This window comes from Sturnira hondurensis, unplaced genomic scaffold (assembly GCF_014824575.4).
Source record: "Sturnira hondurensis isolate 20B ecotype Veracruz unplaced genomic scaffold, ASM1482457v3 Scaffold0009087, whole genome shotgun sequence".
Classification (NCBI taxonomy): Eukaryota; Metazoa; Chordata; class Mammalia; order Chiroptera; family Phyllostomidae; genus Sturnira; species Sturnira hondurensis.
Window position 1 is genome coordinate 94,470 of NW_028081718.1, and position 13,388 is coordinate 107,857.

At 51.7% G+C, this 13,388-nt stretch overlaps 2 protein-coding genes across 10 annotated transcripts in view; one reads left to right on the forward strand and one right to left on the reverse strand.

The window, feature by feature from the left end:
* The first annotated feature begins 85 nt into the window (after positions 1 to 85).
* On the forward strand, positions 86 to 7,404 carry PRAM1 (PML-RARA regulated adaptor molecule 1). Of its 3 annotated transcripts, none has more exons than XM_037056571.1 (11): positions 86 to 631; positions 1,890 to 2,126; positions 2,415 to 3,156; positions 3,241 to 3,307; positions 3,383 to 3,453; positions 6,176 to 6,233; positions 6,343 to 6,451; positions 6,575 to 6,737; positions 6,822 to 6,855; positions 6,948 to 6,982; positions 7,089 to 7,404. In XM_037056571.1, exons 1-11 carry the CDS (start codon positions 629 to 631, stop codon positions 7,121 to 7,123), a joined length of 1,554 nt encoding a protein of 517 aa, XP_036912466.1. In that variant the 5' UTR covers positions 86 to 628; the 3' UTR covers positions 7,124 to 7,404. The 3 variants fall into 3 exon arrangements, with proteins under 3 accessions (XP_036912466.1, XP_036912465.1, XP_036912464.1); XM_037056570.1 differs by having other exon boundaries at positions 1,890 to 2,072; positions 2,109 to 3,156; XM_037056569.1 differs by having other exon boundaries at positions 87 to 631; positions 1,890 to 3,156.
* A 939-nt stretch (positions 7,405 to 8,343) lies between these two features.
* The window catches only part of HNRNPM (heterogeneous nuclear ribonucleoprotein M), a 47,690-nt gene continuing 42,645 nt past the window's right edge, over positions 8,344 to 13,388 (reverse strand). For all 7 annotated transcript variants that reach the window (XM_037056577.1, XM_037056578.1, XM_037056574.1 and 4 more), the window contains 3 exons: positions 12,208 to 13,010; positions 10,663 to 10,714; positions 8,344 to 8,767 (listed from right to left, as the gene is read on the reverse strand). In XM_037056577.1, the coding sequence (XP_036912472.1) occupies positions 8,604 to 8,767; positions 10,663 to 10,714; positions 12,208 to 13,010 (1,019 nt within the window). In that variant the 3' untranslated portion in view covers positions 8,344 to 8,603. The remainder of the gene's footprint in view (positions 8,768 to 10,662; positions 10,715 to 12,207; positions 13,011 to 13,388) is intronic.

The following is a 13,388-nucleotide window of genomic DNA, read 5'->3' on the forward strand; positions in this document are numbered from 1 at the left end:
AGGCCTTGAACACTCGCCACCTACCTGCCCTCAAATCTGCCATCCCAGTGGGCCATCCACAGCCCTATGTGACATCTGCCCCTGCAATAGGGAAGTCCTCAGAGCTGAGATGTGGACAAAGAAGTGTTGAAATGAGGGAGGCAGAGGAGGTAAGGAGGAGCAAAAGGGCCTCACCCACCAAACTCATAGGACACCAGGGTCTCCTGCCCAGAGCAGACTATACCCCATCCCCTGCACTGTGGAGGCCCCAATAGAAGGTGGCCTCAGGCTGCCTCTATTGGCAGGAGGTCCTCAGGGTTTGGCGCCAAGTACTCCCTGGAGCCTGGAGGTTTGCAGGGCATGTGGTGGAACTGAGGAGAAGGAGGATAGCGGAGAGCCCAGAAACCAATGGCTGTGTTGTAAATGTGCTGACCTCCAATGCATGAAGTGCAGACACAGTAGCAGGCAGATAAGCAACTCAAGAGGTTCTGGATAAGACCTGAGGACAAGCCCAGGCTGTCCCCGCCTCCTCTCTTTCTTCCTCTGCCCTCTCTACCCTGGGGCCTGTGGAGCAGAAGCCACATCCACTTCCTGAAAGCAGCAGCCCCAGCTCAGTTCCCACTCTCACTGTGATCACCTGCCTGCCGCTATGGTGAGTCCCTAAGCCCTTGGGGAGCCCCCGTTGGCAGGAAGCAAGGGGTGTCGCGGGTGGAAATGGGGGGATATCCCAAGAGTGCAGCAGCAGAGAAAAACCATCTGGGAAACAGAAATGACCCACAAAAAGGCCCAGAGGTTGGAAGTGGCTAAGACACACCTCTGGGATAGGCTGAGCTTGCGACTCTAAGGGGGACTGGTGGGACTGCTCAAACCAACTCCCTTCCCCCAGGGTGAGCATGAACAGCAACCTGGTAACACACAGCCAGGGTGAGCTCAGGGACTTCCTGTAACAAAGTGGGTTAGGCACCTGCTGTCCCCACCCCAGCTGGTGACCCCAAGCATGACCTGGCCCTGTGGGTCACCTGGGAGCCTTTGTTCCAACCCACTTGAAGGAGGAGGCCTTTTACAGAGGCACTTCAAGCAGGAGTTGCCATCTTTTTTCACTATGGTTGAAAAAGAAGTACAAGCAGGGCGAGAGGCCGTGTGTTTCTTTCTGACCTTCCCCACCCCCTCCATCTCCTTGACCCCAGGTGAAGCCAGGGCTGGGGGACCAGTGAATTTGTCAGAGCAGGTCTGGCCTAGTTTGTGCATGTGCCTGTGTCTTAGCAATGGTGCCGCACTGTATTGGGGACAGACTGCATGTGCTATAGGTGGCATTATGCCTGACCAAGCCTATACTCTGAGGCCTGCCTGCCATTTCTCATGGACAGTGTTGACTATGGGTGTCCCTGGCTATCCACACAGGCATCTGCGACTGTGAGAAACCCTGCACCCACATTTGCCTCCAGGTTCCTGCATGGGAGTCTGTGACTGTCACACTGACTTTTGCCCTCTGTGTTCTTTATTTCAACAAATACTTACTGAGCACCTACTGTGTTCCAGGCCCTAGGAGGACAGTGATGAATAAGCCAAGTCACTCCCCACACATTTAAAAAACCATGTAAGAGGTTGGGAATTCAGGGTTAACAGGTTTCGGCTGGCTGCTGTGAAGGTACTAATCAGAGGTGGAGGCTGGGCAGGAGTCCAAGGAGGAGGTAACAAGAAGGTGCCTCTGGTGGGTCACAGTGCTGCCTGCAGGCGGAAGTAGCTGGATTCTGGGTGTATTTTGCAATTAGAACAGAAGGGACTGGAGACTTGGGGAGTGAAAGAACAAGACGGGGCGGTGTGTGTCTATGACCATGTCCTTGTGTCTCCACATGGGTCTCTCCACATCTCTCATGTGGATCAGTTCCCACCTGCCTGTATCCCTCTAGGGGAGCCACCAGGACTTCCGGAGCCTTCAAGCAAAGTTCCAGGCCTCTCAGCCTGGGATCAGTGAACTATCCCCAAAGCCTGAGTTCAAGAAACTCCTCAAGAAGTTTCCACAGCCTGAGCCCAGTGAGCATGCCAAGAAGTCTCTGCAGCCAGAGTTTGCTGATCTCCCCAAGAAGCCCCCACAGCCCGAGTTCAGTGTGGTGCCAAGGAAGCCCCCGCAGCCGGAGCTTGTTGATCTTCCCAAAAAGCCCTCCAAATCTAAGTCCTGTGAAGTCTACAAGAAGTTCCCACAGCTCGAGGCTACTGCATTCCCCAGGAAGCCCCCACAGCCTGGGGTCAGTGAGACCCCTCAGAAGGCCTTGCAGTTGGAGCCCAGTGCACTTGCTCAGAAGCCCCTGCAGCCTGACACTGGCAACCCCACCAGGCCCCCCACAGAACCCAAATTCAGTACATCCCCTAGGAAGGTCTGGCAGCCTGAGCTCAGTGAGGCCACCCCGAAGCCTGCACAGCCTGAGTTCAGTACCCTTCCAAAAAAGCCCCCACACCCTGAGTTCAGTGTGTTCCTTACAAAGTCCCAGCAGCCTCAGGTACCCCCCAGGAAGCCTGAGCCCAGTGAGCCCCACCCCAGCTTTTCACAGCCTGACCTCAGTGCCTCTCCAAAAAAGACCCCACCGCCTCAGCTGAGTGACCTCCTCAAGAAGCCCCTGCAGCCTGAGTTTGGTGACCTCACCAGGACATCCTCAGAGCCTGAGGTCTGTGCAATTCCCAAGAAGCCACGGTGGTCTGAATTCAAAGTAGCCTCCAAGCCCCTGCAGCACAAGCTGGGCAGCCTCCCCAGGACGTCCTCAGAGCCCGAGGTCAGCCTACTCCCCACGAAGTTTGTGCAACCTGAAGGCCAGGGGACCCCCCGCAAGTTCTCACAGCCCGAGCCCAATGCTCTGCTCAAGAAGTCCCTGCAAGCGGAGTTCTTTGGGGACCCCACTAGAAAGCCCCCACTGCCTGGCGCTGTGTCTGCAGGTTCACTGCTCTTGGCTGTTGCGGCCTCCAGCCCCAGATCCCCACTCAGCCCCGAGTTTGGAGCCAAGCAGCAGAGGACAGTTCTCACTCACAATGGAGCATCAAAGCTGGGTCTTAAACCTGGTTATCCACCCCGGCAGAGGCCTCTACCCCCAGTCAGCAGCCTGGGACCCCCTCCGGTCAAACCCCCATTGCCGCCAGGCCTCAAGGGCATCCTGAGCTCTCAGAAGTCTGCAGCAGCAGCCACAGGTGGGTCAGGGTGCCCCAGGCCAAAAGGAGGGGCAGAGGCTCCCTGGCTATGCCAGCATCCCTCCTGCTCTTTTCTTTCCACAGCTCTGAGAAGGGCCCACTCTTCTGCTGGAATCCACTTCTGGGCCCCACAGCCTACAGATATCCAGAAGTGAGTATGGGGAGTGAGGGGACACGGGCGCAGGTCCTGGGCTGAACAAGGCCCTCATCTCAGATATCCCTGCAGGGACCCAGAGATCTACGAGTTGTATGACGATGTGGAGGCGAAAGACTCCAGTCCCAGGCCCAAGGACAAAGGTTTGTTGGTGGTCGGGGTGGACCCAGCCAGGCTGGGTGCCTGGGATACATTTGTTTGTTGCAAGGGCCTTTTCTGCCACACTGCTGGTGTAAGGCCAATCCAGCTCCCTGACGGTATAAGGGGAAAAAGGGAAGGACAGGCCTTTCAGTAGGGTCACACCAGTTCCTAGTGGGTGGGACAGTGTGGTGACTGGCAGCACAGAGGCCAAGAGCCAGGGAGCACGATGTAGCCAGAGCAGAGGGTGGCCCAGAGGTATTTACCTGATGACGATGGAAGTCAGGTAAAGAGTGGCAAGAAGACTTGGCAGCGTATTATGCAGGGGCAGGAAGGAGCAAGTGAGCTTGGCATGGATGATGCCTAAGTTTGGAGCCTTGTACCTGGGTACAAAGTGAAGCCGTCCCTGAGTTCAGGACAAGGGAGGTGCCAGGTTCTCTCATACACCTTTGTGTTGGAGGTGCCTATTGACTTGGGCCTGGAACTGAAAAGATGTGGGCTGGACATAAGGTGTGGCCCTCTCACCTCCCTCTTTCTTGCTCTGTGCTCTGGGGTTCCAAAGGACCCTTCTTTCTCCTTTCTTCCAAGTCTCCGCTCCTGGAGAGCAGGATACTGGCCTATCAGGCCCACGCCTCCAGCCCAGCACCAGGTTTAATGCCTTTGCCAAACTTGAGTGAAAACAAAAATGGCTTCCACACCAGCACTTTACATGTGTGTCACCGAATCTGCAAAACCCTATGCCCAAGGCAGTGTCATGCCTACCTTAAAGATGTGGAAGTTTGAGGACCAGAAGGAGCCCAGACCCCTGCTTCCATGCTTCCCTGGCTTTGGAAGGCCTCGTGTGGGAGAACCCTCCCTCAGGGGTGTCTTTAGGGTACTACCTCTTCCTCCCCATTAGCAGCCCCCACCCAGGTCTGCTTCCTCTGTGGCTGTTTCTCCTAGGCTTTCCCCAGAGGCTGCTTGCAACAGCCTTCCATTAGCAGTTAGCACAGAGCTTCCTGACAGGGCCTCTCTGGCTTCCGTTCCAGCGGAGCTCTGTGGCTCTGCTCTGGGGGACCACTGCAGGAGACAGGAACACTCAAACTTCCAGCAGCCTTGCTGTCATGGCCCACACTTCCCTGATCCCCAACCTCAACCAGACCAGGCACATCCCCACCTCCACTCACTGTCCCTACATTGAATTGTTCCTCAAGATACTAATCAAACATTGCAATTCCCATGTTTCCCTTCTTGAGGCAGTGTGGAGCCTACTGTCAGTATGTCCTTTCCAAGTCTACTTTCCCACTCTCCGCCTCCCTCCTAGAAGCAGCCACTCCACTCCCAAGGTTCCCTGCCCAGCTCTCCCAGGATCTAAGCAGGCCACCTACAGAAGCCTGCCTTCCCCAAGGGGCCTGCTCCGGGTCATACTACCAGGAAGCTTGGGCCACAGGTGCACCAAGCCCACCCATACCACAGTGCCCAGTAGTGTGCTCTGTGCTGCAGTGGGTTTGTAGGGACCCTGGGTGCTGCCATGAAGACTCCTTCCAGATGGGTAACCATCCCTGGTCTGGGCAGCCTTTGGAAGACGTAGCAGCAGATGGGAGGGAGTATTCTGGGTGGGACCATGACTGGTGCCATCATTTGAGCATCAGGCTGAGGCTGCAGGCAACTTCAGTGTCTAACTAAAGGGATGAGAGCACTAGAAAAATACTCCTCAGTGGGCTACTCAATGGAAGGGACTGCTGACCTGAATTGTCAAGACGCTTGGAGTCACGGACAACAGTGAAAAGCTGGGGGCTTTACTCATCTGTTTGTGAGGCGTTCACTATAAGCTGGCCTTATGACCGACGCCTCCTACCTGCAAGGCTGGTCACTTGCTAGGAAATCTGGCTCACCTTGGGAGACACCTCCCATTCCAGTGTTTTTTTTTTTTTTTTAATATTTTATTATTTTTATTTATCTATAGAGGGGAAGGGAGGGAGAGAAGGAGAGAAATATCAATGTATGGTTGCCTCTTGTGAGCCCCCTACTGGGAACTGGCCTGCAACCCAGGCATGTGCCCTGACTGGGAATCGAACTGTGATCGTGTGGTTCGCAGGCCCGCACTCAATCCACTGAACTACACCAGCCAGGGCCCATTCCAGTCTTATCATCAGCTAGGCCATTTCAAGAAGCCCACCCCATCAGCCACTTCTCAGAGGCTGACTTCATTTGCCTCCAGGAAATGCTTTTGCTTCATTTTTGACCCAAATCTCATTACAATTCCCCCAACCCAACCTGCCCTAAGCACCAGACAAGTTATGGCCTCTAAGGCATTCAAATAAATCCTGCCTCTCTACTACTTACCACCTGGGTGACCTTGGGCAGGTTACTTTACCTCTCAGAGCCTTTACTTCCTCATCAGCAAGTTGAGATAGACAGTACTTACTGCCTACTGTCTTGAATAAGGTTGTTGTGAGGGTTGAAATAAATGAAAGTGAACAGTGTTTGCCATGCCTAGCCTGTGGCAGGAGTTAAGAAAATGGAAGGCATCCACTAGAATTCACAACTCAGGACAAAGGCCTGGAGATAGGATGGACAGGTGAGTAGGGTAGGGGTGGGGTGGGGTGGGGTGGGGTGGTGGGAGTGTGGCCAGAATGAAGGGATGTCCAGAGAACTGACAGAAGGCTCACTTAAGATCAAGCTGCCAGGGTCAAGAGTGGCCAAGCTGATGGCCCCTGCCCTAACTGGTGTTCTGACTGCCCCCAGATGAAGTGCCACCCATCCAGCAACCCCCCAGGAGGCCACCACAGGACCCTGAACTCAGGTACCTCAGGACAAAGCAGGGAGGGGATGAGCTCTGGGGCAGCAGTGGAAGGGGGCCCCCTGAGGAGTACATCTTGCTCATAAGCACACAATTCCTTGGGGGGGCTTAGGAAGGAGAAGGCCCTCCAGCCACAGCAGTTGCTGCCTGGGGACCCTAAGGCCCTGAAGCAGATCCGGAAGGCAGAGAAAGCTGAGAGGGAGTTCCGGAAAAAGTTCAAGGTGTGGACACCAAGCTATGCAAGAGCCCTGGGGAGAGGGGGCAGGGGGCTGGGCTCAGTCCCCTTGACCAAGGCCCCTGGGGTGGGGGTCCAGCATAGCCATAGCTAACATGCCTCTCCCCAGTTTGAGGGGGAGATTGTGATTCAGACAAGGATGATGATCGACCCCAATGCCAAGACACGCCGTGGGGGTGGCAAGCACCTGGGGATCCGGCGCGGAGAGATCCTAGAGGTGATTGAGTTCACCAACAAGGACGAGATGCTCTGCCGGGACACCAAGGGCAAGTGTGAGTAGGCTGGGCTGGCTGCCCTGGGGAGACAGGCCCTGCACTGCCCAGCCAAGAATTCACCCATGCCCACTCTTTTTGCAGATGGCTACGTGCCCAGAATAGCACTGCTGCCCCTGTGAGTGCTGCTGTGATTTGGGGGGTGAGAGGGTAGGGAGGGTTATTGGATCCAGGGGTGATCTTTGCTGACCCAACTGTGCTCTCCACTAGGGAAACAGAGGTGTATGATGATGTTGCCTTCCTGGGTATGTAGATGTCCTGGGCAGGATGGAGAACACCCTACTTGCAGGGCGGGGCTGCTTGCTATCTGCTTATAAGAAATCACTGGAATTTGCCTATCCTTCTCTGCAGACCCTCTAGAAGGCCAACCATTCCCTCGAGGATAGTAAGACCAGCAGGTGTGTGGACCCAGGACAACTCACCAGCCCAATCACCCACTAACCCACGAATCCTGGATCCCAGCTTAAAAGTCAAAGAACTGCCAAGGCTGCTCTGGCTGGGTAGCTCAGTTGGTTTGAACATTGTCTTGGTACACCAGGGCTGCAGGTTCAACCCCTCCGGTCAGGGTACATACAAGAAGCAGCAACCAATGAATGCTTAACTAAGTGGGACAACAAAATTGGATGTTCCTCTCTTGCCAATCAATAAAAAGAAATGCCAAGGCTCACACCTGATCATGTACATAAACCAAAGAGCCCCTTTAAAATGATCCCTGCTGCCTTTCTTTCCCTCCATACTGGCACACAGCAGAGCTATGATCAAACACTTGCAGGTTTTGGGGGTTGACCCCATCCTTCATATTCTCACCCCTCAGGGATAAAGGCCAGGAAGGAGAAAAGTGTGGCAGGGAGAAGGCAGCAAAGAAACTAATACCCAGCTAGACTTGAAGGTTTGATTGTCTGTGTGATCAGATCCCCATCAGCAGCCAGCCAAGGTGGAGAGGGACACATGAACACAGTGCCCAGCTGCAAACAACTGCCTAACCCAAGTGAACCTATGTATGAGGTCACATTTTAGCGGTGGTGGGGGAACCCAGTTCTGCCAGAGCCCAGGTATTAAGTTCAGCCTGAACCTCTGTAGGACTAAACATGCTCAGAAACTCACACCCTACATGGTTTTATGAACTGAGTATTTGTCCCCCCCACCCTGATTCCCAATTTGAGAGGCAATTAGGTCCCTTATAAAAGCAGTGCATCTTGACCTCGGACTTTCCAGGTTCCAGACTGTGAGAAATCAATCTCTTGTTTATAAACCACCCAGCTTATGGTCCTTTGGTACAGCAGCCAGGGCAGGCAGACAGAAGCCAACCTGGAAATGGACCTGATGCAGTGTCTGTGGACCCTCACAGAAACTGCACAGAAGGGGGACTGGACGGGCTTTCAGGACAGCTAACAGTCAAGTGCTCCATTACCAGCACAAGGGATTCAAATTCACTCAGGATTCAGGTTCCACTGAGTTAGTTCCTAACTTGGCAGGGAACACAGCCAAGGAAGAATGGGGATAAGGTTGGTGCTCACAGCTCTGAGGGCAGAAAGGATATGAATGGTTCCTTGCCCCCAACCCTCGGGGTGGTGGCCCCACAAACACACACAAAAAAGCAAGCAGCTTTCAGGAACTGGTATTTATTATCAAAGTCATATTTGATGTCAACAAGATGCCACAACTACAAAAAAAATTGCGCACATTGCAATCTCAATGCAAACAGTCAAATGGAACCCCAGTCATTAAAAAAGTAATTCAAATTACCCCAAAAAGCAACTGAATTTTTTAAACATCTTTATACATCCAGCCAACAAATTAAAATGGTTAACAAGAAAAAAATACAAATTCAGAGGTCTGGTATTGATGTTTAAAAAAGGCAACCGCTTAAGCATTTCTATCAATTCGAACGTCAATCTCTCGGCCACTCAGCTTCATCCCATTCATCATCCGGCAGGCTCTCTCGGCCACCTCTGGCGACTCAAACTTAACCACACCGCACCCCTTGGACTTCCCATTCTCCATCTTGATGTCAGCATACAGCACGTGGCCTGGGCACAGGGAGGAAAGAAGAGACCACAACTCATCAGGCAAACCAGAGCCCAGCCTCAGTCTGGGCTTCACGCAGCCCAAATCACCTGTGAATTTTGGCTGAGTTAACAGGGAGAGTGGCCCCAGTGCCTGGTGCATGAACGCCCAAGAACACTGTGGCTAGGACCCAGCTACAACAGCTCTCAACCCAATTGCCATTCTTTTGCCAATAGGATAACAATCTGACAAGCCCCATGATAAGCATTCCTGACAGCTACAAACACAGGACTTTTACCCTGTGAAGAACTGACCAACAAAAGGGGGAGGGTTGCATGAATCCAATTTTATAAGCAAATTTTTACACAGGCTTTATTTTCAATATACCACACCAACACATTTACAAGGCCATCACCAATATGATGGACCCTTCTACACTGTTGAAATATAAGGTGTATAATAATTAGAAAGCAGTTTCAGATATTCAAGCACTGATTAAGTATCCAGGTATGTGTCAAGCACTGTGGAAACAAGTGCACAGAAGAACCACAGAAACACAAGGCTTTACAAGGACATTACAGTGTAGCCAATGCTAGGAGACTACAAATTTAGAGCATCCTAGATCAACATCCTGGAGGGCTTCTCAGGGAAAAGTTCTGAAATTAGAGTTAAATTCAAGAGGAAGACTTGCTGACAACAGTTCTCAAACACTTCTGGAGAATAGCACTTGCAGCTCAGGGTTCAGAGATAAGAGAAGATGAATGCAGACCAAGGGACCAAGTTGTTAAGAGGGCCTATGAGTATGGACTTTTCTCTTGTCCAAAAGTCACTCCAGGCCAGGGGGAGTTGCTTGATCCAATCTGACTTTTCAGAGTACGTACTACAATGTGGAAACTAAGGAGTGGGGAGAGGGGTCAAAAAAGCAGGCTATGTCTCAATAGCTGACCTGAGAGAAGAACCAGGACAAGCCACAACCATGGTGAAATCTGAGCCACTACTGAAATAGGAAATGAAAATACCACGGAAGCTTCGATCCAGCAAACCACCTAGACTTCAGCTTAGGGCTTGGCCTCCACTTGACATGGTTAAAAGAAGAGAAGTAGTGGGGGTGAGGGTTGGGGGTTCACCCACAGACAACTTCCTTTCAGCCACAAAGTGAGCCTTCTAGAATGGTTGCCTGGTGCTAGAAAACCACCATCATACACCCACAGTCTCATACACACACAAGCTGCTGTGTGCCCAGAGCCTGCAAAGCCAGACCATGGGACCTGCAGGGCAAGTGCTTTTTGGGGCACAACCCAAGTAGGTACTGTGGTGGAAAGTAACCTTGTTTCATTGTCTCAGATATATTAATTTCATTTAGGTTTGTTACTTAAAAGCCATGTGACCTTGGGAATGTGACTTTGCCTGACTTATCTGTAAAATGGGGAAACTCTACCTCTTTTCAAAAACTGTAAAAGGAGAAAAAAGGTTAAGGATGAAATGAGAACACATGTGAAAAGTATCGGACACAACCCTGGCTGGTGTGGCTCAATGGATTGGGTGCCAGCCTACAAAACAAAGGGTTGCTGGTTCAATTCTCAGTCAGGGCACATGTTTGGGTTGCAGGCCAGGTCCCCAGTAGGGGGCACACAAGAGGCAACCACACATTGATGTTTCTCACCCTCTCTCTCCCCCTCCCTTCTCCTCTTTCTAAAAATAAAAAAAATTTTTAAAAATCTGACACATAACAGGAAACTCAATAACCTGCTTGAATACTTGCATAGGCAGAAAAATGGCAACTCCTACCAGCCCTCTAGAAAGTGGCTAAGACTAGGATGGAAGGATCACTGCATGACTCAAATGCATTATCAACAAGCTAAGATTTCTGAAGCCACAATATATGAAAGCACCTAGAAAGCCTTTCTCAAACACTTACCACATTCATTGAATTTGTCCTTTAGCATCTTCCAAGTAAAATCAAATGGGAGCTAAGGGGAAAAAAGAGACTGATGAGTGATTCAACCAAATCCTAATGCATAAACATCGTTTAATCTAAAGGTGACTTAAAAGGAATTCCTGTGATGCAGAGAAACAGGCTGACTTACAAACTGAGATATCAACAGAACAAAACAAGTTGGTCTGGAATGGGATTCTAAACCACCATACCAAATTCACTCCCTTGTGGCTTTATCTGTCCATTGGAGCATCAGAGAGCAGAATGTATAGCTGCCTGTGGTTCAGGCCACAGAACCACAGAATAGTAGCTAAAGGTGGTCAATTTAGCACAAATAATTTTTTCCTCTGTATTGCCATGTTAAGGTTTAGTGGCTCTTCAAGGCAAGGGATCAATCAAGAAACTAGAGTTCTCGCCCTGGCTGGTGTGGCTCAATGGACTGAGTGCTAGCCTGCGAACCCAAGGGTCGCTGGTTTGATTCCTGGTCGGGAGATATGCCTGGGTTGTGGGCCAGGTCCCCCGTTGGCAGTGTGCAAGAGGTAACCAATCAATATATCTCTGACACAATGATGTCTCTCTCCCTTTCTCCCTCCCTGTAAAAATAAAATTTAAAAAATCATTTAAAAAAAAAAGAAACTAGAGTTCTCAACCCTGGCTGAGTGGCTCTTTAGTGAGAGCACTGTCCCAATACACCAAAGTTGTGGGTTTAAGCACATACAAGAATCAACCAATGAATGTATAAATCAGTGGAACAAACTGATATTCTATGATCTCCCTTTCCTCTCTAAAACCAATAAATTAAAAAAAGAAAAACCATAAAGTTCTTTTCTTAATATTTTTATTTATTTTTAGCCCTGGCTGGCATAGCTCAGTGGACTGAGCGTGGGCCTGCGAAGCAAAGGATCGCAGTTCGATTCCCAGTCAGGGCACATGCCGGGGTTGCAGGCCAGTTCCCAGTGGGGGACACATGAGAGGCAACCACACACTGATATTTCTCTCCTTCCCTTCCCCTCTCGCTGAAAAGAAATAAAATATTTTTAAAAAATTTTTATTTATTTTTAGAGAGAGGGGAAAGTAAGGAGAAAGTGTGGGAGAGAAACATCAATGTGTGGTTGCCTCCCATGTGTCCCCCACTGGGGACCTGGCCTGCAACCCAGGCACGTGCCCTGACCGGGAATTGAACTGGCAACCCCTTGCTTCACAGGCCTGTGCTCAATCCACCAAGCCACACCAGCCAGGGTACTATAGAGTTCTTTAGCCCACTGTTCCATCTAGCAGTCAGAGAAGCCCAGCAGGTTTACAGAACCTACTATTCTTACTGCACAGTATCGTTGGCTCTCACATTCCCATATGCTACCAGAATTAAAGTTTGGGGAGAATTACAAGGTAGCCCTGAATGCTACTTGGCTCCTTTTCTGAGGACATGACCTCCGGCTCTGACCTGCCACCATTCAAGTCCTGCTGACTTACTATCTCCGCCCTCTCCCGTTGTGCATACCACTGAGAGGTTCCTGAAGATCCACTTACATTTCTCACAAATATCTGGCAGGCCTTCCTGGCTACCCCTGGAGCATGGCCTCCAGCTCCACCAAAGGAACCTGCGAAGCTTCCTCCAAAGTTGCCACGTTCCATCTCGATGGCACGGTCAAAGCTGGCACTGCCGCCGCCACCCATGGCCAGGCCCATGCGCTCAATGCCAGCGCCCAGGGCAGGGCCCATGGCAGGACCCATGCGCTCCAGGCTGTTGGCGCCCATGCGCTCCAGGCCCATGCGCTCCAGACTGTTGGCGCCCATTCGTTCCAGGCCCATGCGCTCCAGGTTGTTGGCGCCCATGCGCTCCAGGCCGGTGGCCATTCGATCCATCACAGGGCCCATGCGCTCCAGGCCAGCCCCCATGCCTGCCGGCACCATGCGCTCCATGCTCAGGCCCATTCGCTCAATGGCAGGGCCCATTCGCTCCACACCAGAGCCCATGCGCTCAATGGTCTGGCCCACACGGTCGATGGGTGCGGCCATGCGCTCGAGGCCAAAGCCCATGCCGGCACCCATGCGCTCCACGCCAGACCCGATGCGCTCCATGGTCTGGCCCATGCGCTCAATGCTGGAGGCCATGTGGTCGAGGCCCAGTGGGCCCATGCGCTCGATGCCGGAGCCCATGCGCTCAACAGAGCCCATGCGGTCCATGACCAGGCCCATGCGCTCGATTTCAGAGCCCACACGATCCATGCCATGGCCCAGGCCTGCGCCCATGCGCTCCATGCCGGCACCCCCAATGCGGTCAATGCCAGGACCCATCCTCTCGATCCCAGGGACACTGCCTCCACCTCCACCTGAAAGAGGGACACAAAACAGACAGATGTAAGAGACTTGTGTCAGGATGGTGACCTGGGTGCAAAGGCCTGAGCACTTCACAAGCCCACCCACAATTCAGAAGCTAAGTCCCACAATAATTTATCATTTAGACACCCCTCACATGTTGACAACTATTAGAGCTGGGCAATGAATAAGTACATAATTTTTCTTAATTCTGTGCCATAGCTGAAATTTCCATAATAAAATTTTAAAAAGGAAAAAACCCACCCTGGAGGAATTATGTAGCCAATGTTGTCCATGTTAATTTGGAAGTGCTAGTACTTGTAACAAACTTTGCAAGACATGGCTCTCAATTCCTGAGAACGCTGCAGTTTCCCTACCACCAGACACCAGGA

What these genes read in the sequence shown, in the direction of transcription:
- PRAM1 (XM_037056569.1), top strand. An exon ending in AGTTCCGGAAAAAGTTCAAG is followed by an intron (nt 6,452 to 6,574) that starts GTGTGGACACCA and finishes GCCTCTCCCCAG; the next exon opens with TTTGAGGGGGAGATTGTGAT. An exon ending in CCGGGACACCAAGGGCAAGT is followed by an intron (nt 6,738 to 6,821) that starts GTGAGTAGGCTG and finishes CTCTTTTTGCAG; the next exon opens with ATGGCTACGTGCCCAGAATA.